Here is a 24,109-nt window from a genome sequence, read left to right as displayed (position 1 = left end):
AGCTTACATTTTGTCTGAGCTTTGTCTCTGCTTCTTCTCTCTTCCCTTTGTGGTCCTTCTTGTCCGTACGGCAAGTGACACCAAATGTCATACAAAAAGCAGCTAAAAATGATACCCCTTGTTCCATAGATAGGTTTATGAAACCGCAAATTCCACTGCTAAATCTGCCGCCATTGTTTCAATCATCCTTCCTTAAACCATGGGACGAACAGCCTCCCAACATCGTTACCCGAATATCTTCAGGCAACTGCATGTGACATGAATGCAGTGCATCTGCGGTACACCTGGGCCGAAAATATTTGGATTTTTCTAGATGTGGCATACACTTGCATCATACTGATCGACAGGTGGTAGAGTAATCCAGTGCCAGTGACTTTTTGGCTCAGTCAGTAAAATGTGGTCGGCAGGTTCAGCTCTTTACCCCAACAATACAAAACTACGGCTTCAGATGTTTGAGTGTGTCCATATTATGGTGAGGTCTTTGTCAATGCAGTTATCAGAGTATGATAAATGTGAATGACCCAAAGTATGCCCAGAATGATAAGAAACTGTCATGTGGATTTCAAATAGGGCTTGATGAAAGATTTCCATGTACAGAATGACATAAATCATTACCTGTCCGGCAGAAGGACTCTAGCATGAAATTTCTATCCCAGAATAACATTTTGGTTCATTACATGATTTGACAGAGTTTTGAAAGCTCTTTCATATGATGTAACCATAATTTTTTTTTTTCAGTGACTTAAAAAGTGCAAGATTTAGGGCCCTTGTTCCAGGAAGGCGAGAAAATGGTCCCTGCATATTGTTGAATCTCAATGCTTTCATGATACTATTGCCAAAATTTGCTAGTGAGGGGATGTACCGTGTTGGAAGACTCATATTGGCAAGGTGCTTGTTATGTAACATTGAAGAGAAAAAATACGAGCCAGCTGCAATACTGGCTGTCAGTGGATGTTTGCCGTAAATAACTTTCCCCTCGCTCTTCGTGCATTGGCAGGGAATGATGTCTACTCGATGCGATTCCCCGTCTGAGACGTGTAGGAAGGGGATAGGGCGGAGAGGAAGTAGGGAATTTAGTCGAAAACCTGTCTGGGATTTTCCCTCGGCTCGGCCGGCTCTTGGCAAAGCTTATCACGCATTACCAGTCTGACTCTGTCTGTCTTCTCTCACACCTTCTTTCTCTCTCTCTCGCTCCATCATTATCTCCCCCTCTTTCTCTCCCTCTATCGTGTCTTTCTTTATATATCTTTCTCTATCAAAGCTTTCTCAATCATATGTTTCTCTGTCATATGTTTCTCTATCATATCTATCTCTATCATATGTTTCTCTATCATATCTTTCTCTATCATATGTGTGTCTCTGTCATATCTTTCTCTATCATATCTTTCTCTATCATATGTGTCTCTGTCATATCTTTCTCTATCATATCTTCCTCTATCATATCTTTCTCCATTATATCTTTCTCTGTCATATCTTTCTCTTTCATATGTTTCTCTGTCATATCTTTCTCTATCATATCCTTCTCTATCATATCTTTCTCTATCATATCTTTCTCTATCATATCTTTCTCTGTCATATCTTTCTCTATCATGTTTCTCTATCATATGTTTCTCTGTCATATCTTTCTCTATCATATCTTTCTCTATCATATGTTTTTCTGTCATATGCTTCTCTATCATGTCTTTCTCTATCATATCTTTCTCTATCATATTTTTTTCTGTCATATCTTTCTCTATCATATCTTTCTCTATCATATCTTTCTCTGTCATATCTTTCTCTATCTTATGTTTCCCTGTCATATGTTTCTCTGTCATATCTTTCTCTATCATATGTTTCTCTGCCATATGTTTCTCTATCATATGTTTCTCTGTCATATGCTTCTCTATCATATCTTTCTCTATCATGTTTCTCTGTCATATCTTCCTCTATCATATCTTTCTCTATCATGTTTCTCTGTCATATCTTTCTCTTTCATATCTATCTAGTTATATCTTTCTCTATCATATCCTTCTCTGTCATACGTTTCTCTGTCATATCTTTTGTTGTCATATCTTTCTCTACATATGTTTCTCTATCATATCTTTCTCTATTATATGTTTCTCTTACTCTTGCTCTGATACTTCATCCATCTTTCTTCTGATGTGTCTTAGTATGCCTCTGTTGCTGTTTTTTTTAGATACATGTGTACATTTATTTCTCTCTCTCTCTATATATATATATATACTTATATGACTGTCTTTGCTCAATTTCTCTAGCAGTGCTGTTAGTCTCCTCTTTTCTATTACTATCTTTTCCACTTTGTAGTGTTGGCTGATAAAAGCAGTATGCCAGGGCACCATGCAATATTATCTGTCTGCTGCTTTACAAATGCAACAAAAAATATTCATCACTATAAAATGTGTATCATAATTCCTTGTGATAGCTTTATCTCCACTGGAAAGTGCTTAGAGCAGGCTTCTTTGTTAGTTTTGTTCACTTGTTTATGTGCCTGATGCAAATATATGTGGGATATCATTCAGATTTTCACACGTTTTTATGGTGAATGCGATGATATCCCCAATGATTTTCAGTCTCATTGACAATGATGGAGGTCCATGTCTTAGAGGCAATAATGTCTTTCTGATCCCTGGGATTTTTCTAAAGGACTTTGTGGAAAAGAGTAAACCTAATGATAAGGCCTTGTACAGCTGTCTTGTGGATTCAAAGGTTGTAAATACTCAAAAGTAGTCATCATCTTCTTTTCTTTTTTTTAAATGTCATGTACATGTATCAAAAGTTTATGAATGTACAGAATGCATGGTCTAGCTGTTTGCAATAGAAGATCAAGTTTTATTGATGTCTCATGTTGATAATGGAGAGAGGGGATGGGAATGAAGTGACAAGTCAGTATGGCATTTGTTCAAATATTTGTCGCAGATGTCCAGATGTCGCACGACTCCACTATCACCAGCGGTTTGCCTGGTGCAGAGATTGCCATCCAGCAGGTGTATATTGTGTATGGACATTTTGAAATAGATTCGATGAATAAGATCATATTCATATGGGGAACTTTATAGTTTATCTGCATCTGCTGACTTGATACTTCCTTCCTATCTCCACAAATCACTGTATTTCCAAGATTGTTTGCCCAAAGGTCAATTTTGTATGTTTGATTTTATCTCTGCATTCCCATTTTGTACATTAATGTGACACAGACTTAATGAAACAAAGTTATTGAGTAATATCTGAATCTAACAGAAAAATAATTGAAAACAGGATGATTAACTTAAATGTGCAACATCCTTTCGTAATAATACAACATGAAGATGAGCACGTGTCATTTCATGCAAATTCAAGATTAAAAGTCTCACATTCTTGTGGTTCCAAAAAAACCCCACAAATTAAGCTAATCTAAGCATAATCAAAATACATGAGACAATTATCATAAGTGTTGAAGGGCATATTCTAGCTGTGGCTGTTTCGTAAAACAAACAAAGCTCTTTTGTGAACATTGATGGAATGCTGATGTCCATGATCGCTGTCATATAGAAAGAATTTTTTAGATATACTGTAGATGAGATAAATAGTTCACCATGATACTTATTTTCCACATGAAAGTGTAAAAAGTGTCCTCTTTTATTGTTAAATGACAGTAGCAAGCAGCTGTTTCAACCTCTAAACTCTAACACCAAATAATGTAGAACTTAATTAGAAAGGATTTCTAGAATGTTTTCATTGCTTGTTGGCTCTTTTTACTTCTGAGCCTTTCCTTGTGTTAAAGAACACACAGTTAATGAAGTTTATGATACACAAAGTAAAAAGATGGTGTATCAATCTGATAATTGTATGTATTGACACAAAGACTTGCAACTTATGTGAAAGATATTTTTCTATCATGCTAGGTTAATTGGATGTAGCAGCATGTTATTACAGAGAACCTAGAAGATGTGATTGTATAAGTTCTAGTTCTTTCATTTTACCAGAAAAGAAAAATTGTGTTGCATGTTGAAAAGACAGAGTACATGTATGTGTAATGATTTAGAACTTTGCTTATCCTTCATGTGTTATACTGTATACCTTCAGCTTTCTTACAGATAACATTACAAAAATGTTTCAAAATTAAAAGTAAATGATCAGAGGACAGTATCTCCCCTGTGTTTGTATTGTAAGTGTGTATACCAGCCATGATACTTTGTGTTAATGATGTTTTGTTAGTGTCAAAGTAATCATTAGTAATTGTGTTTTTTTCCAAATCAAATATTGCATTTGTAAATACATGTACAAGCAGTATAACCACCATTAAATATCATTGTAGTGTACATTTAACATCAGTGTTTGTGCGTGATTCAATTTTATTGTATGTGTGTAGTTCTCTCTGTCTCATGCTCATTGCAGAAAAAAAATGGTTTGCTAACATATTCGATTTACTTGCATACCTTATATGATTATGACAAAGTTATTATGACGCAGCATTTTATTACAAATAAAAAAGAAACTGCCTGACATAGCATCAACCAAGGCATGCAAAGTTGATTTAGCAAGTCATGAAATGCATAGTGTATGTATAAATGTTGATGAAATTATTTGTTAATCAAAGGAATATTATCCATAAATTTTATTATATTCATAAACCAACCTTTTGAAATGTAAATATGAAAATATATTTTAGTACGAGAACATCTTAGAGAAATGCATACTTTCCTTTGCCCAGTAATTTGATTTAAATATCAAGCTGATTCAGGGGAGATATGAAATCAGCAAAGCTGACCCGCTTTCTCCGACTGTACTCGAAGGGCGTGCCTTGATGACAACTTGTATGACGTAGCTCTGACGCTGTTCTCTGATTGGCGCGTCGAGAGCGCTAAGAGATCGAGGCGATCATCGTGTCTCGTTCAATCGTTCATCACACTCTGGCGAAAGTCACGCATGCACCGTGACAAGGAATCACCGTGAATAAATGATTCTGTTCTCTACACTTCACGTATTTGAATGAGGTTTACTTGGATATAATCTTTCTCATTATATCAATACATTCTAAGTGTTTGAGAACTTCGTGAGATCGTGCTGACAAGTGTAAAAAGCAGACAAAATAGCTGGGGTATAAGGCGTTCAGAAGGAGAAACAGAGCAAATAATTTACGGATGAGGTTATTGGTTTTCAGAGGTTTTTTTTTTTCAACATGGCTAAGGGGGTGTTGCAAGAAAGTTGCAATTGATCGCAAATCAATTACAACTTTGCGATTGATTACAAGCTCCCTTCTTGCAACGGAAACTTGCGATCGATTGCAAGTTGCAATTGGTCTATCTATTGCAAAATTTGCAATAGATATTTGGGTATTGATTGCAACTCGGCTTTCTTGCAACACCCCATACGAGCTGTTTATGTACAAAGCCACACAAAATGCATTGCATTCTAACAGTAGGCTACTTGCAACTGAGCAAAATATCTCCAATACGGATATTGCATATAGATCATAAACACCGAAAAACTTACAAAGTGTAACATAATGTGGGACACAAAGATGAGAGAACTCATGAGCACGATCCAGTTTGATGACATTCGTTAATGTGCAAGGCTCAGTGGAAAAGATCGCATACTCTCAATCGTGATTCGTGAGGTTGCTGGTTCGAATCCCCTGGCTGCTGCAGCGATTAGACCCTTATAGGCAAGACACTTTATCCTCATTGTGTAGACCTTTAAAGGAGCTGCTATTCCGATCCCTTGGTAGCTTGATCACCCATGCAGTGGCCACGTAAACATGAATCCAAACGAGAGAATCCATGTTATGTTACTAAACTTGTGACCACGGCGCGTTTCCCTTGACATTTAACTAACCGCACAGAAGATCTCGAAACGAAAATCATTTTCACGGCATAAATAATGTTTTATCGAAATATATCACCCCGTTCTTGTTGCTGCTATTCTGCTGCGGAAACAACCATCAGCTTGGCAGACAGGATGCCTTGTTACTGTACTGACGTGGCACAGAAGAGCAGCAGATCAAACCTCAAATAAACCAGAATGCAGTGCGTCTTTTGTTTTTGACTCCAATGACAATATCTATACAACAGTATACATCCCATATCTATGACATTAAGGATCAGAAAAAAAGACCCCATAATAGCTTAATTGGCATAGAGGTTCCTCTATTATGATTGCGCTCAAGGCAAAATCGAAAACCAAATACTTAAGTTTCTCAGTGTTCTAGAGATCTAAGTTAACGGAAGAACATATCGAAGATAATTATCATTACGGTATTACATGCTTAATCAAGAAGCGTTTACTAGACGCGTTACTAATTAGACAAACATATAGCTGGAGCCTGGAGGGCGATACTAGCACTTTCCCTCGTACAGAAGCAATACGAACCGTAACGTTTACGAGTAAACCTTAGAACAGGTGCGATATGATTATCTGTTGTTGCTTGGCAGCCTATTGTTATCAGAAGTTTATTTTCCCCCATTCGATGATAAATAAGGACGCATGGTCTGAAACAGAAAGAGGACTCGGGCTATCCAATCCAGCGATCCAAACGGTACAGCTTCTAGTCCCGAACACGTCATTTCGTCAAATTTCCTAATTAGAGAACGAGGCGCGGAAGTGGTCATTAAGCCCCCTAATGCGGCTCACGAGCATGTGGAACACGCGAATAAAACTGCCACGCTCTTTTACTCGCCACCTGACGTCTGTTTTCGACCATACATGCCATCCAGCCATAAAGGTGTATTTTTGTAGGACGCGAAGTGCTAACTATAGACGATTCGTGAAGCGAGCGAATTATGACATGATTCAATTTAAAAATTTACCACCGTTCTATTTTCAGATTTTGCGGTTTGGGGCACCTAGAAGAGAGTGTCATTAAAGACCCCCCCCCCCCTTTGTGTGTGTGTGTGTGTGTGTGTGTGTGTGTGTGTGTGCCTGTTATGTCATTTATCCCTTTCAGGTTCAGAGCATGGCAATATATCTAGATCTATATCTATACATCACGTATAAGATTATATTATAGATAAATGTTTTGTTTTAAATAAAAAGGTGAGTAAGCAATCATCAATAACATGCAGCATTTTACATTTTGTCATGAAGATATGAGAAAGGTGTAAGAGAAGGAAGCCTATGACTCAAGAAATATGAATTAATCAATTAGTACATCATCATGATGATACACAATATCTATTATGTATAACAATCCAAGGCAACCCTCATTGAAAAGATGGACCCTGATCGTGGTTCTACCCTCTGCACATCGGTGAACAGTCAGCTGATGGTGAAAGTACTAGAGAAGTCGTTTATTTTAAAGGGTGTGTACAGTTCTGGTCGAGGTGAGGATTCAGCTTTTAACATTTTTCGAGATATTCAGAAATCACTCTATGAGATGTCAAAGAGTATACAATTCTAAGGGGTATCAAAAGTTTATTTGATGAAAATCGGTTTTGAAGTGGCCGAGATATCCAAAAAACGAGGTGAAACAAAGAGATCCTAATAAAGCTGTGGCATGTAGTCTTTTATTATTATCACTTTTTTGGATATCTCAGCCATTTGAAAACCAATTTTCATCAAATAAACATTGAATCCTTCTTAAAATTACATGATCTTTCTTAGGTTTCTTATTATCTCACTTAGGAATGTAAAAAAACATGAATCCCCACCTCAACCAGTACTGTACAGCCCCTTTAACTTGTACAACAAATCGGACTTCTTGGTAACCTTCCCTTGCAATACTACAAACATGAAGACTGGGTTCTGAGTTAACTCTGCAAAAGTAGGCCTATGGTCCAAGTCAAGACCCGTCAAATCAAACCAGTTAGATTTTTGATCCGAAAACAGTGCCATATCACTTTCAGAGCGGTAGCGTTAGATGGCGCTGTTGCACTTTATCTTGAAACCTTTTAATTCATTATACAGTTGGATGGTAAAGCCACGCAAGCTCAAATCACGTGTCATAAATCATTCCTGATTTGGCAACAAGCCTATAATACAACGAAAGCATCTCTCATGGATAAATCTTATTATCCCATGACAATAAGTCATTATGTTTTTATGCCAAGTTTGAATTATTTTGCTCGTGAAAGAAGTCTTGAAAATGATAATTAAGTTCGTTGAAGATTCACCCGCATCATAATGAATCATTTTTTCGATATCACTGAGTATGTGCCAGCATCAGCGCTCAGATTACATTCATGTCAATGTTTTATACAGCAATCATTTTCCATCTCTGATTCACAAACACGCCACATGAGATAACATCCTGCTATTCTGAACTTTCATTATAATATCTTTATCTGCTCATCTCTATAAGTTGTAAACTTTGTCAACATTGATCGGCACCCCCATTTGACAATTCATAATTCACTCTGATTGTAACAAATAGATAATTATCTATTTCATAACACAATAGCTTTAATCTTGTTTCTCTGAAAATGAAGCAAATTGACGTGAGAGAATACAATAGCAAATATTTGCTGAGAGAACATCATATCATAACAAGAGCAAATCTTATATGTCTTTACAGGACCGTAACCATTCATAAAATTGAAATGTAAACCTGATGTTCACGAACTTTTCTAACGAATATTGATACACAGAATAGAGAATATTGACATCTATGCTAACATTAGAACCAAAACTTTCGCATGGAGATAAAAGCGGGTTGTTTTCTAAAATTATTTGCTGTGGTATTTTTCACCGAAGGGAGAAGGGGGATTTATGGACTAAAACGTTACATGTAAAATAATAAAGGATTCTTAGTGATGATTTTTAACAAAATATAAAAGAAAAATTTCAACGAGTCAAGCATGAACTAAAAAACACATTATAATGATAATGAAAATAAGGTCTTATTTATCTAGGATGGCTTCTTTAGTGCTGTCACTGCTCTACCAGAGGGCCTTGCCATTACTATTACCCCAGCGCTGCCCGGTACCCATTTGTACACCTGGGTCGAGAGCGACATAGTGGGTAAAACATCTTGTCCAAGGACGTAAGCACTGGGCGGGAATCGAACTCGGGTCCTCCGATCGGGAGTCGAGAGTCTTATCCACTATGCCACAGCTCCCCACATAATCAATCATGCGACTTTGATAGTGTTGATTATAGTGGGGTGGCTTAGTGAAATTATCGTGACACGGCGGACAAAAGCATGATTTTTTCACCAAAGGTACTTCATGATGTACCTTCTCAAAAAATAGGGTGCTCCAAGAAAATTGATGCTGGGAAGGAGGTCAGAGGTCAAAGGTCAATGACCTTTATTTGTGAAATAGGTTTGTTGGCTATTTCTGAGGTCAGGAATATCCAATCTGGATAAAACTTGGCAGGAAGAATATTGAGAACAAGTAAAATATTTTGATTGAATTTGGGGTGAATTTTCCAAAGGTCAAAGGTCAAAGGTCAATGAACTTTTTCTAAAAATCATGTTTTTGTTTATTTCTCCAGGTAGGAAGATTCAATTTTCACAAAATTTGATATGAACGTTGTATAGAAGGTACCAAGAGTATAAACCAGGGGTCAAATATAATTGTTGATTTGTGCGTTGCCATGGCAACCCAAAACTAGGGTTTTTAATTGAAGTTAGTTACAGGAGGCTATTTTCCAGTTTGGAAGAGATTCCATTTGAATAGGTACAACTGACCAACGGGATGTATAGAGGTTTGAAATACTTTTCATTAGTGTTAAGTGGTATGTTGCCATGGCAACTACATATATAGATTTTGGTTAAACTTAAAGGAGACTTCAGAACTTATGAATTTGAAGAGATTTCCATCAGGGTTGGTATAATTGATCAACAAAAAAGTCGCCAGACAAAGATTTGTCACCTATATAGCATGTGGGTTGAGTGAATGCAGCAACAATAGTAGAACACATCAGTGAGAGTTTGAGGAAAATTGGACAATCTGTTCTAAAGTTATGAATTTTTGAAGTTTCTGCTCATGCAGTCGAGGCTGGATGAGAAGACTACTATACCTTGTAATGTCACATGTGTACAACGATATAAAGAATGAATAAAGAAAATTCAACATAAATTATTTTCGCTTACAAAAGGATACTCGACTTCTCTTTCAGAAGGCAGGGGGAATAATATTACCCTTGACATACGTCAGTAGCAAGTCAAAGAAACTATGTGAACTTTATTCAAAAAGTATGGTTTTGTGAAATTCTCATTTCATTTTCCTTAGAATGTGCACATGTGACATCATACACTGTGGTAGTCTTTTCATCCAGCCGCGACTGTGCAGATACCTTAAAAGATCATAACTTTTGAACGGATTGTACGATTTTTTCCAAGCTTTCTGTGATGTGTCCTACTAATATTGTTGTATTCACTGAATCCACATGCGCATGAAGGTGGACTTGTCCTTTAAGGACAGATTCTGAAAGAGCAGACTGTAAGCTTTAAAATGATGTATCACACAATCCAAAGGGATTCCCCTAACCTATCTAAATAATAATACCGGTACTGGAAAGAAAGCACACACTCTGGATAAGTATGAACTGAGAAAAGAGGCTGCATTGTCTATTTTAGCGTTTAATCTTTACCAAGCTGTCTCATGTCATTATTTTCATCTTTTCTTCCCCCCTCCAATTTTCATTTGAGTTTGTCATTATTAATTTTTGATGATAAGAACGATGCCACAAGGCATTGTTTCTTAAAAATGCTTCAACTGCTCCTTCAGGTCCAAAATCTACATTTATATATATTATTTTCCTGATCTCCTCAACATTTTCCAAAAATAAAGCATACACCATTTATGCATTGAGTCCTCCTTTTTGTGGATAATTAAAGGCAAAAACCCAAAATTAGTGCTTGAAAATTATTCTTAAGTGTGAGTTACGGATAGAAAGAACCTCTGTAAAAAATGAATCTGTATAATCAATGTTAAGTATTGTTAATAACACAAAATGTGAACAATATTTCTATGATAACATGTTTCCAGACTAAACCGTCCGCATTTATGCTTTAATGAGAAAAATACTGATATCTCTTTATATGTTTGCTTTGATTGTAAAAACTGTATATGGTAGGATGTCTTGTGATACAACAGGGGGGCATTTCATGAAGCAGTTTGGTCAGATATTTTTCTGACAAACTGTTTCAAACTATAGAAATCCTTGCATCTGATTGGCAGAGAGCAAATTTGTCCGACAACTTGTCGGACAAAATGCTTCATGAAATGCCCCCAGACCTACACATATTATGCATAAAATGTGATATCCTGAACATTTTTTTTCAAGTCACTCTCCCAAAAGTGTATATATATAGGACCTTTAAGTTTTTCTTGTGTTTGTTCCTGGCAGATTACTAGTACACAAAACGGAAATTAAGGAAATTAAAATGAATATACTGAAAACCAAAACTACAGATACTAATAACTTACTTCATTCTTCTCTCCCCACCCCACCCCACCCCTTCTTTTTGGTTTCTTGATATACTAGTAGATCTAGCTGACTTTGATAATTGTCATTATGTAACATCATCTTCAATTGACAAGGCGATAAAACTTAACAATCATTTCATTATGCTGCTGGACTAATGGGGTTAGTTGAACTATATTGTTTTTAATGTACTATACTTTTTCCTCCTATCAATCACATGTATTTTGGGTGGAATGTATTTTGACATAAAGCATCATAGAATCAACCGCCTTTGGGTCGGGAATTTTGTCATATTATATTGTGATTTAGATTCTGCTCTATGCCGATTTTGTTTCATTTCTATCAACTTTTTAAACTTCCCCATAGACTTTGTTCACCAGCCAACTACATCCCACCCTCTTTGGATAATGTGAACCAATCAAACATTGCTTTTACTTTTTAATAACATGTCTATACATAGCTATCAGACCAAAAATATTCAAACCGCTTTAAGTCTTTATGAGTGAAATTACAAATATCAATATATTTTTAAAAATATTCAAATTGTCTAAATTCAACTTCATCTATGAAAACAGACTTTTAACCTTTTTAAACATTTGAATACCCCCATAAGAAATAAGAAACATATAAAGAGGGGAGGTGCGGACTATAAAAATTGCTTACGGGAACCAGGTAATCCCTGCGCTAAACCTATGGAATTCACACAATTTTGGAGGAAACGGGTTAAATTTGTTAGGAAATATGTAAGGCAATACCCAAAACCTTAAGTTCTCAATGGAATATGCAGCTCTTCTACTGGTAAACTAGTAGTTCTGGGAGAAAAAATGAACTGTGACATAGTCCTACACCTGGCTCAGTCATTGCCCAAGATTTAAAGTATCTGAGCCAGAGTCACATGTCACTCTTTGCCATTTCTCTACAGGAGGTAGACAGTACTAAAAAAATCCTTTACCAGAAATTATATGAAATTATTCAATGAAAAGGTGCTTAAGAAAACTGGACTATTCCAACACACCTCCCTCAGGTCCGCAGCACAGACTAACCACCTGTTACCATAGGAAAACCAGTAAAAATGGTGTATTACTGTAAACATGCACATAATATGTCGTATTATGGGTCTGAATTTTAAGACTAGCAACCATGTACATTGCATTGCATTGTACAGAAACCTGGCGAATGCCCTGTGTGTAGTCTTTGAATTCAGACATTATTGTTATGTACAAATTAAGGGCATTTTCTCATTTTTTCTGTTAGCGGATTTCTTGGAGCACCCCCTAATTTTGATCCTCATATATATACAAATGTCTGAGGAAAAAATGACACTTTTGTCCGGCGTGTCACGATTATCAGTATATTTGTCACTAAGCCACCCCACTATTATTGCCTTCTGTATGGTTTTGTGTCCCTGTCAATGAAGACGAACTCTTAAGGGTTATGATGAACCCCCAAATACGGAGCGGGGATGGGATGGGAGGCTGCAGTGTCCCAGCCCCGCCAAATTTGGCTGCAACAGAAAAACAAACAAACAAGCAATCAAACAAACAAGCAAGCAAGCAAGCAAGCAAGCAAGCAAACAAACAAACAAACAAGCAAAACGCGCCAAAATACATTTTGTGTTTAGAAAAAAAAATACATTTAAATTCTGGAAAAAAAAAAAACATTAGCAAACCTGCTAAAACGCAGAATTCGCCAGGGGTTTCGCCTGGCATCTTCATGACAGGAGCAGTAATTGATTCATATTATTAGAGAGGATGGTCCCTGGACACATCCGATTTAAAAACCGTTCCGAGGCAAGTGTTCCAAAACCTCCTATACAAACGTATGTACTCTCTCCTCAACCAGTATCCTTTTCACTTCCTCACACTCGTGGTAGGTTCCTGCATAAATTACTAATATCGATATTCCTATATAATGTTATACGAATATGTTTTGTCACATATTGACTATTTCCATTTATCCTTCGCTTCCAAGTGGATCCCCCCCCCCCCAAGTTAATATGAATATACTATTAATGAATACATTCTTTCTTACAAAGTATAGCACCTGAAAACTGAACGCTTACTAAATAAAACAGCTTTTAAGTAATACATAAATTCAGGTTCAGCATTCATTCGGAATGAGAGACAAGAGGATGTGTTGTACAGCGTACATATCGTCAGTGATAAAAAATACATACATACATCTTGTGATAAAAAGTGGTTTATAAGCCTATAATCTTCTTCGGATTTCCCTTCAACTTAACACCAATTTATTGCTTTTTCTTGTCAATACTGTTAAACCTTCATCTTATTATCGAAAGAACACAGTCCTGAACCATTTCCGGGTGAGGGGTGAGGTTAGTGCACTCCATCCTGATGGTGCGTGGATCTTAAGCGCGTAAGGTAACCCATTCTAATCTTAAAAAGTTCCTCAAAGCAACAACATCAGATTAGAGTCAGTCGTTTTACTTATTACAGGAAAAGCACTCATTGATTCAACTCGATTCAACCGAAACAGAGTCAGTCAACAGAACGAAAAAAATAAGGTAAAGAGAGGGTGAGACAGTAAGACGGAGGGGAGAAAAAAAAGAACCCTTCAAGTTTCAAAAATGTCCAAGTGACCGGAATGGTTGCCCGCATTTATCCTTGCGTTGAAACCATTGACTTGTTCAGCCGTATCATGCAAATCGGGATCTCGCCAGCGCCTACAAAAGCACATGGCACACACCCACACACATAACACACAGCAGGGAATAATTCTTACCATTGTATATAAACCTACACACAACTGCAGGGACTATATCAATCGTTCTGTCTGCATGTGCGTCCCTCTGAGCAAGTCCAGGATTCTACGTTCAGTCTTGCCATTTTAAAGTCTTTAGTTTAAACTTGGCTATACAACGAACACTTTACTCCCAGGGTATACAGTTCATACGGATGCTCGGACCGTCATGTTTTGTTAACATTCCTGTTGCGGAATGCTCTTGTCGTCATGTAGGTAGGCCTACTAGTATACTAAGTAGGCTACTTGGTAATCCAAGACACGGACCTTTAGGGATGCCCATATAGGAGGGGTCAGGTGTACAAAACAGTGTGACTCCGGAGTAGAAAACTACCCTTTTTATTATTATTATCTTGCAACCGTATTCCCGCTACCCAGCATTTTGAGATGTTGTCGTCTGCAACTGTTGGCGCCATGTTCGTGGGCTCTTCGCTGGCCTTCTCGCTGCTCAACGCGGCTCTGAGGAAGAGTCCACCAGACGAAAAGTTCGTCGCCCCGGCCAAGAGACACAAATGGCGGAACGAGGTGTGCTCGCTGACACACGCCGTGGTCGTCGCCTTCGGAGCCGTCCACTGGTAAGCCCCGGGGAGTTTTAATATCGTTGCGAAAAGAATACCCATGAGTTCATTAATACAGCTTCACAATCATTAACAGAAGGTAAAGTGGTTATGTTAATAGGCGGTTTTCGTAACATTCATATATGCATACCTTTTAAACAAAAGTTGTTCTTGACAACCTGGAAGCTTGTACGAGGCTTGTCCGACATAGCAACAAGTAAAATATGCAAACCGGATGCGGAATTTCATGTAAGAAGAGCAGGTTAATGGAATGGCTCGTCTCTATGTTCCCGGGAATGAAACATCCGTAAATTTGAATGCATTACGAAAACGGCCTATATTGGACATCCGGGTTGGACATATATGTATAAACTCTCAAACAACTCTGGGTTACTTTAAATGGGTGCCGTCAACAGTTAAGCATGCAGATTTAGGTGTTTCTGGCTAGCGTTGTAGGACCATAGTTAGGCCAATACTTGTCATTTCTGATGATCAAGTGTTCATCTCCAAATTGTCAAGTTACTGTCTGGAATAACTGGCAGAGTTTGTTTTAACTAACCTTTCCAAAAGAAAAGACAGAACCCAACAGAGCAAAGCTAAGACATCGATTATAAATCGACACAACAGGTTAGGGTTGGCGATAAATGTGTGGTTCATTGTAGGCTTTGATCCTTTCACTGGTGTCAACTGCTTATTACCAAATTCAACTTTTGTTATAAATTGTATTAAAAGTTGTACGTGAAGTTCCAGGTGTTTTGTTCAAGTGCAGTTACACCAGACTCAAATCCTATCTGGATGGTCATCGTTAATTTTCTGAAGTTACTCAGCTATGGGAAGCATTCTTGTTTAACACTTTTTACAGCAGAAGAATGTAATTTTCGTTAGCTTTTTGAATGCTGTCAATCAATGGAAAATCATGAGGTAATGACATCATTATTTTAACATTTATGAACAATATACATTTAGAATATTTATGCAAAAATAAGCGAATCTTTACAACATCATAACTTCCTTGTTTCAATCCGATCGTTTCAATCCGATTTAGATTAAAATCCGATTCAGATAAAAGATTGCATTGATGTGCTCGTAAAGTTATTGTTTCTCTTTTTTCTGTCTTAAAAATCGAGATATTTATGGTCCGTGCAGAAAAATTTTATTTTCTGGTTGCGTATACACTCAGACCATGTGCTTGTAACAGTTTTTTATTTCTTTATCCTTCCTAAGAGCATTAGTCACCATGCATGATGAAAACCTCTTGTAAATATTATGAGCATACAATTCTAAGAGGAATTCAAAGGTTACTTGATAAAAATCGGTTTTGAAATGGCTGAGATATCACAAAATAAAGTACAACAAAGTGGTCCTAATAAAAGGTATAGGTCCCACATTTTGTTAGGACCTCTCTGTTTGGGGATATCTCAGCCATTTCAAAACCATTTTTCATCAAATAGACTTTGAATTCCTCTTAAGATTGTACGCTCTTTCATATTTCAGTTCCGAAGAGGTTTCTCATTATCTCACAAAACAAGTTGAAAAACCTTAAGCCCCATCTCAACCAAAACTGTACCATCCCTTTAAAAGAAGAAGAAGGAAAAAAACAAACAAGCCCGTACCACGAAGAAAGATAAAATTTGACTGCAATGGGGAATAAAACCTTTATAAAACCAGTGAGAATATTAAAACCGATCCGTGAATATTAAAACGAATCAGACAGACACGTAATATCGAAGTTATATATAGGATAATATTGAATGATCCCGCCTTACCATCACATCTTGAAGGGCGAAATGTTTCAACATTTGCTCTCCAAAGATACATTTTCTTTCTGACCTTACCCGAGATTACTATCACTTAGTGTATACCTGCGTAAGATATCAAGTAAGTAAACCCATCACGTTGGTATATTTGTGTGCAGAACTCGAATCATTTAGGAAGTGACGTCATGGTCACGTGATGAAGACGACTACTTCTACTTCCAACAGAAGATGACTTGGTTAGTGGTACAAATGTATTTCCATATCTCATATTCCGTCATACTTGTCAGATTTCCCTAATCTAGTTCTCTGTCGTCCTTCTTGTATGACACCGCGTGCCTAAATAAAACTCGCCGATCTGCTGCTCGAATCTAACATCGTTACTTATTGTAGTAAATGGATGCCTTCTCTGATCACACGGAGTGTTTGAAAGTGTTCTGGCATGGTTTGTTTGCACTTTTTTTTTACCAGCACAAGCACACCTATCTCAATACTCATATTCAGTGTGAAGCGTTTAACTTTTTCTGTCCAGTCGGTAACATATTTGTGTATGCAATGTCAATGGCTTTTTAAGATTGCTTTGCAGAAGGGGATTAATTTTCATTCTTCGTGTATCTAGTACTACTATATAAAATACTGATTAATATTAGTATTAATATTATTAATATTATATTGATATTAGTCCTGATATAAATCCAGCAGCTCCCAACCGATTGCTCAGAGAGTAGACAGAGGGTTGTTCAGAATTTTTGTTTGATTTGTTGTTTATTTTGTGGTGTTTGCGTTTTTGTTTCACTTAAAACATTTTTATGAAAGGGCGGGAATGTTAGAATGAATGCATAAAAGGAACGCACAGCCATGTGAACTGGGCATGGTTATTTGTAGCACATGCCTGGTGTCAATAATAATAGCCTAAAGACATTGGAATGTTATATAAAAAGCTATCTGAATCTTAACGTCTAGACACGACATGAGTCAGATTATTCGCTATCTATATCATGGCAGCATATATCCGGAATGATGATCTGACTACATTTCAATGCAGTATATATGAACGTATACATTTCGATCTACTTGGTGCGCGCCTATATCACAGATCAGCATGACTTCGTGTGTAATATTGCTAACTTTGATGGCGAAGTAACAAAACAGTATAACGAATTTGACCCCTACCATCAAATTGCCCTTCGAAAATTGCGAATGCTAAATTCATCCCGCACACCCATGCATACCCACAAACTGAGTTAGTGTATGTATATGGTACCATTTACTATCATTTGTTATCTGCATTTTTCAAAGACACGTTGGGAGGCTCGTTTTCTAGGCGGTTAGTTCGCTCCCTCTAGTACGAGACCTATAAAAAAAAGGTGAACAAAAAGGCAGGTACAATAGTTTTATTTCCCCGCACTCTACGACGTCCTTGGTAAGTTTATTCATTTCCAGAAGAGTGTAAAAAGACGAGAGAGCAACTAACCGTAATAATAAATACTGGTCCCTGGTGAAGGACCCCATCCCTTCTATTTACGGTATCGTGTTCTAGACTCACTTGAATGGATTTAGGGGATATTTCTTTAAAAATCTAAATATGAGTACCAAGGAGACACGACCTCAACGCACCGAAAAGTCTGAACAAAACACAATTCAGAAAATCTTCTCGAACTTTTACTGACCTCTGGTTTAAACCTGACAAGAAAGCATACTTCACCTCCCCTGAATAGAAGAAGTGAAACAGACTACACAATTTTGAAAGGGAACGGGGAAGATAGTGGCGGATCCAGAGGGGGCACTTATCTTTCGTTAAAAACAAAAGAAATGAAAAGAAAGAAATGAAATGAAATGAAACCCGTACTGTGGCGCCAGAAATATTAGTTGCGCCCCCTCCCCTTCACAGACTTCTTGGATCCGCCCCTGGAAGAGAAGGGAGTGAGGTTGAACCCGTCGTTCCTCCATCACCAGCGGGGTTTGGACCAGAAATGCAGGATCTCAGAAGCTCTATACGAACAGCCGTTCATGAGCGCAAGATGATGATAATAATGACGGTGATGGTGAGACCAAAAGCAACAAACTCCACCTTCCGGAAAGCAACATGATATCAAATAGGAACTGGAGCACGTTCCCAGAAACTTACCAAGACACGCCAAAGACTGGGCAACTTCTTCAACCAGAGAGTAGTCTATAGCCTCTCTTTTACTGACCTCTTATGCCCAGTCCAAAGACTGGGCATAAGAAACAACTTTTTCAACCAGAGAGTAGTCTAGAGAGTTGGAGCAAACTCGCAGAAGATGCATTGTCCAATCACCGACACTTTTCACATTCAGTGACATTCAAAGAGAAATTGCCCAATTTGGGTTACTAACGGGCTACAAAGCCCCCTTAACCCTGCCGCACTTTGCAATCTATTCGTGAAGAAGGAAGTGTGGCATTTTACGGTAAATTCAAGGTAAATTCATATGCTTATGGCGTACTGATGATCAGAATTTTATCAATGATGATGATGATGATGATGATGATAATAATAATAATAATAATAATGATGATGATGATGTTGGTGATAAAATGGTGAGTATTATGACCATGATAATGATTATAATTCTTATCATTATCAATACTAATATCGTTGTTGGTATTGTCATTTACTGCATTAAAATCGACCTCCTTTTTAATATTTTCTTCCCTTTGTCTTTCGCTGTAGCTGGACTATGCTACCTCCCGGGGGCAGCACACAAAAAGACGTATCTTACTTGAGGGAGGCCGAGGTGTTTGGCGCCATTTCGTCAGGTATGGAATCGTCGCTACAAAAAACATGTTACACCATGTGGTTAAAAGTTATCTCCGTTGAACGAATGTTTTCGTCATTTTACGACACATTCTTCTGTCATGTATTATACCGTGTCGTATTACGATTTATGGTGGTTTGCGTTAAAGGGACAATGCAGTGCAAATGCGTGTTGGCTCGTATTGATGCACAATACCCTGACCATCGTATTCGTAGCCAAAAGAACATGTAAATACATATTATGTGTCATATATTTTATAATGATATTTCTATCATTTTTTTTTTCAAATTAGGAAGATACGCCAACAAATAAATCTCCCTGCCCAAGATTTTGCCTGTGTCGTAATCTCTCAATCACTGGCAAAATACTGATATAATTAACAAAGGACACATAGACTGAACATAACTTGCATGCTTTTCTGCATTGTCTTTTGTTATTCCATTAATAACATGGAAACTTGCAAGATTTCCTTAGTCTATAGGGGAAAAAAGGTGCATTCCAGTGTCTTTTGAAGATCATATTATTGCCTTAGCAATGATTGACAGATGATGTCCCTGACAGAAACTGGGTTCGGATTTGTGTGTGTGTGTGTGTGTGTGTGTGTGTGTGTGTGTGTGTGTGTGTGTGTATGTGTGTGTGTATGTGTGTGTGTGTGTGTGTGTGTGTATGTGTATGTATCCTAGCAATCTGAAAAAAAGTAGTATAAGAAACAGTGGTATAAGCTAATCAATGGCATGAATTTGATATTCATTTTGCTACACAAGTGATGTTGAGGGTATCATGAATCAACACGAACTAACATAATGCATTTGCAATGCACTCTTCCTTTGAGTGTTCGATGTAACCTTGATTCATGCTGTGATGAGACAACATTACCTTCTCTGCCGAAAAACAAAAACAAAAACGTGTAACTTCCACACCCTCGGGGAATTCCCATACAATAGCATATAACTTCCAGCTGAAAAGTTTCAAATGTTTGAAAACATGCAGACAAGAATAAATGACGAGAATCATTGTAATCATACATAATGTACAATTCATGATATATAATATATAATATATAATACATAATATGTAATATATAATATATAATATGATATGTAATATACAATATATAATATATGATATATATAATAGAGGTTTTCTAGTTTAATTCATCTATGCTCTATTCAGACTAACGAAATTTTTGTTCTTGTCCATTTTTCACAATGACATAATTTCAAATGTAATGACACTCTATGTTTGGTTGACTTGCACTATACGGAGAAAAATCGTGCAAACAAAAAGGCAAAAGTTTCACCGAGAAAATGATAGACGGAGTATATAACTTAATTTTCATATAGTTTTACAATATTCATGTAGTGACATTGGTCACAATCAAGTATACAAATTAATTAATGCTATGATATAATCACCTCACTATATACTCTCCATTTAGTTTCTGTATTATACACAAACATATAGAATAAGATCATTATTTTATATGAGACCTGATTTACACGTAGATCGATAGTTACGCAGCTTCAAACTTTGTCCCTAGGCGAGAATCATCATCATCATCAGCAACCATTTTGGCATTAAGGATACAAAAGCTTTCTTCTTTGATCCTATAATATTCTACAGAGGATTTTGATGAAGGTTTGTGTCCAGGTCCTTGGAAGACCGTCAGTATGGAGTGATGAAATCATCACCTCAGCTAATTTGCATACGTGATTGTGACCAAGTCATGGCAATTCATTCATTCATTCATTCATTCATTCATTCATTCATTCATTCATTCATTCATTCATTCATTCATGAACTAATCAATAATGGCGCTGCTCCGTGAAACTGTATTAGTTTCATATCAATGCATATCTTCCTCACTTTGTATGTATCCGATTTTCATGAAACAATTAGCCTATTTGACTGCTTTGTTTATTCATTTAAATTCTGTATAGCGTTCGAGCCAAAGTGAACATGTGGAATTGGACCAATGATTATACAGATACAACAACAACAACAACAACGACAACAACAACAACAACAACAACAACAACAACAACAACAACATCGACGACGACGACGACGACGACGACAACAACAAAAAACGAAATTATCTTGCCAGGGTTTTCAAAATACTATCTTTACGGAACTCGATATCACAGATACATCGTTTGAAGACGATACTTAATTGTTTTGCCACTTAACTTCGCGAAACAACGATGCCATTTTCGCTCTCAACGTTTTTGAAATGTCACGCGAGCGACCTGTACATGGAGGCAATGCTGAGCAAAACATTAGCGACTGTACGGTATATATATATATATATATATATATATATATATATATATATATATGTATATGATTACACTTTACAATAGACGAGGTAATAAAAATAATTGCAGGTAGCATTAGTAGCTTGGAAGATGGCGTGTCAGGAAAAGAAAGAGTGAGTAACCTACATTGTCTCATCATCACGTGTTTTCTCCACAGGTTATTACCTCTACGACTTCGCAGACCTGATGCTCCATAACTCCCTAGCCAGGGTGACCGGCCTGTGCGTCCACCATGTAGTGGTAAGTTTGTCGGGGGGGGGGGGGGGGGGTGGGGGTGGGGGATCAAAGCGATCTTTGAAAACAGTGTGTCGAACAATGGAATTTATGATTATACCCTCCCTCCTCAGGAAAATGCTGCAAATAAGCGTAAGGTGCATCGTTTTTCGTGGTCAATTTGACTGTAAAAGGATTTTTTTTTAAAATCTTGTATATTTCATTTTTTCATACCTTTTTCATACAAAATATAACACAAAGTAAATTAAACAGTAATTGAGTAGGCCTAACAGGTATTGAAAGTTGAATTACTTTTTATATTCTCCCTAAACTGCACTCAAGAGGTTCATGATACAACCCAAGAATCTCCCAAAATAGTTGAATGTATTTTCTAAATCTGAACCCTTAAAAAATCAACAAGAAAGATCTCTCTGAATTCGAAGAAATTGTAGAGTATGTCCCGTCTCACTTCCTATTCATCAATTGCCTAAAACCTCGCTATTGAAAAAAAAAGCCTGTGATTTTATACAGACCATGGTATGGATATTTCAGAAGTGACAGTGACGGAATATATCTAAAGACGGATTAGAATATATCACTTTATAGCTGTCGATGAGAGTTGTTGGCTGGATCTAGACACAAATTCGTGGAGAAGGGTTCAACGACCTAGTCAGTGTCCCCTGTCACTTTTCACCACCGCCTGACAATAGCGGTTGTTAACCCCTGTTGAATGAAGAGGTAAAAATTATTGATGTTACTTTGGGGAATTCTGAATATGATTTTATTCTCCCTTTGATGCCAATAATTACTTCAGTCTGTCGGGATGGTGTCTTGAAGTTTAGGTAGGCGTCTTCGTTTCAGAATATTTTCTGGGCGCGCTGACGAAGAGCTCCACAGAGAAAGAAACCATTTTACTTAAAAATTGACTCGCTTACCATGCTTTTTAACTTGTTAGGTTAATAGCTCAGAGTAGATTTATCAGTTTTGTTTCATTTGTTTGTATTAGGTCCAATGAGTGAAGAATAGTAATTGATTTCATCTACTTCAACAGCTACTATAAACCCTTCCTTCTATTCCCTGAAAAGAGTGCATGCCCGTTCAAATTTGTTTCCTGAATTGATAATTAATCAATTATGTTAATGATGTATGAAAATTAATATGCTTTTTAATATACTTATGTGAGCGACTCAGTGTTGGAATTTCTTTTCTTGGTATTCTCTCGATCCGTTTTGTTTTTAGCTGAATCAGTATAATAACAACACTTGAGTACACCATTGTCGTTATGATTGAACGGGTCCTTAGCGAGTCATATTTCTCAGATTTCATCCCGCGAGACCGACACCCACGAGTCATACGGACCACGAGTTCGACATTGAAAAATGGTCCATGAGTCAGACAGCCCGAGAATCATACGGTCTATAGTCTGACACTAGGCAAACAGGGCCCACGATTTCGACACTAGTCAAGAGACCCACGAGTTTGACACAAGGCAAAAAACGGCCTACGAGTTCGACATTACATCATAGGGCTTTATGTGTCGGTCTCGTGGGCCTTGTTTGCTTAAGAACTCGTATAGGTGGGCCTTGTTTACCTATATGTCTGACACAAGGGCATTATTTGCTTGGCGTCAAATTCATGGGCTGTATACTATAACTCGTGGGCTTTTAATGGGTGTCGAACTCGTTGGACGTAGCCTAGCCTGCTCGCATCTGACATCATGATCGCGTTTTAAGTTTTTTTTTTTTTTTTAATTTCCCCCCTCTCTCTTGCGGCAGGGTATCGGTTGTTTCTATACCGCCTACGCTTTGGGTCGCTTCTACGACTGTTGCGTTTACTGCATGCTCGTGCACTTTGCCGGCATTTTCCTCCACCTCCGCATACTTATGGTCATGCATGGGATGGACAAGGGTCATCCGATATACCGTGCCAACTCGTTAGTAAACGTTGTCGCCTTTGCCACCTTTCGGCTGGGCATTATGTTCTACGTCCTTGCCCTGGTGCTGGCGGAACCGGGTCTAGGGGCGATCGCGAGAGTCATAACGGCTGTACTCACGGGTGGCCTTGTTCTCCTCAACGTGGTGCTCTTCAAGCGGCTTGTCGTGAGCGACGTCTTACCGCTAGTGACCGGGTCATCGCCGGCGTCAGCGAAAAAGAAGGATGACAACATACTCGATACAACATGACGGATCCTCCGGGGGTCACTGAACGTTTGTATCTACAGCTGAATAGATTTGTCGACCAGCCATTTACAAAGTACTATACCGCACCCACGTTTATTCTCAGGAAGATTTTACGCTGTGCCAGCTTCCCTGTGCCAGTTTTCTCCACACCTTTGTGGCTGTGATCAGTGATCAATATAGATGTCTTCATTCAGTTTTTAGCAG

General features: G+C 37.6%; 1 protein-coding gene across 1 annotated transcript; it reads left to right on the top strand.

Moving 5' to 3' along the window:
• Positions 1–2,888: 2,888 nt before the first annotated feature.
• Positions 2,889–23,908, top strand: LOC139728664 (TLC domain-containing protein 2-like). Its single transcript, XM_071639600.1, has 5 exons — positions 2,889–2,984; positions 14,485–14,681; positions 19,110–19,195; positions 21,670–21,752; positions 23,501–23,908. Exons 1-5 carry the CDS (start codon positions 2,889–2,891, stop codon positions 23,906–23,908), a joined length of 870 nt encoding a protein of 289 aa, XP_071495701.1.
• The last annotated feature ends 201 nt before the right edge of the window (positions 23,909–24,109 follow it).

The sequence above is a fragment of the Diadema antillarum genome, unplaced genomic scaffold, assembly GCF_040938485.1.
Source record: "Diadema antillarum isolate AM-2024a unplaced genomic scaffold, OU_Dant_1.0 seq00000189_RagTag, whole genome shotgun sequence".
NCBI lineage: Eukaryota > Metazoa > Echinodermata > Echinoidea > Diadematoida > Diadematidae > Diadema > Diadema antillarum.
This window is presented reverse-complemented; position numbering and strand designations above follow the sequence as displayed.

Excerpts from the sequence above, each read along its gene's own strand:
- LOC139728664 (XM_071639600.1), top strand. The coding sequence starts at position 2,889 with ATGGCATTTGTTCAAATATTTGTCGCAGATGTCCAGATGTCGCACGAC. Across the intron at positions 19,196-21,669 it reads GTTTGGCGCCATTTCGTCAG|GTTATTACCTCTACGACTTC; the intron begins GTATGGAATCGT and ends TTTTCTCCACAG. Across the intron at positions 21,753-23,500 it reads TGTGCGTCCACCATGTAGTG|GGTATCGGTTGTTTCTATAC; the intron begins GTAAGTTTGTCG and ends CTCTTGCGGCAG.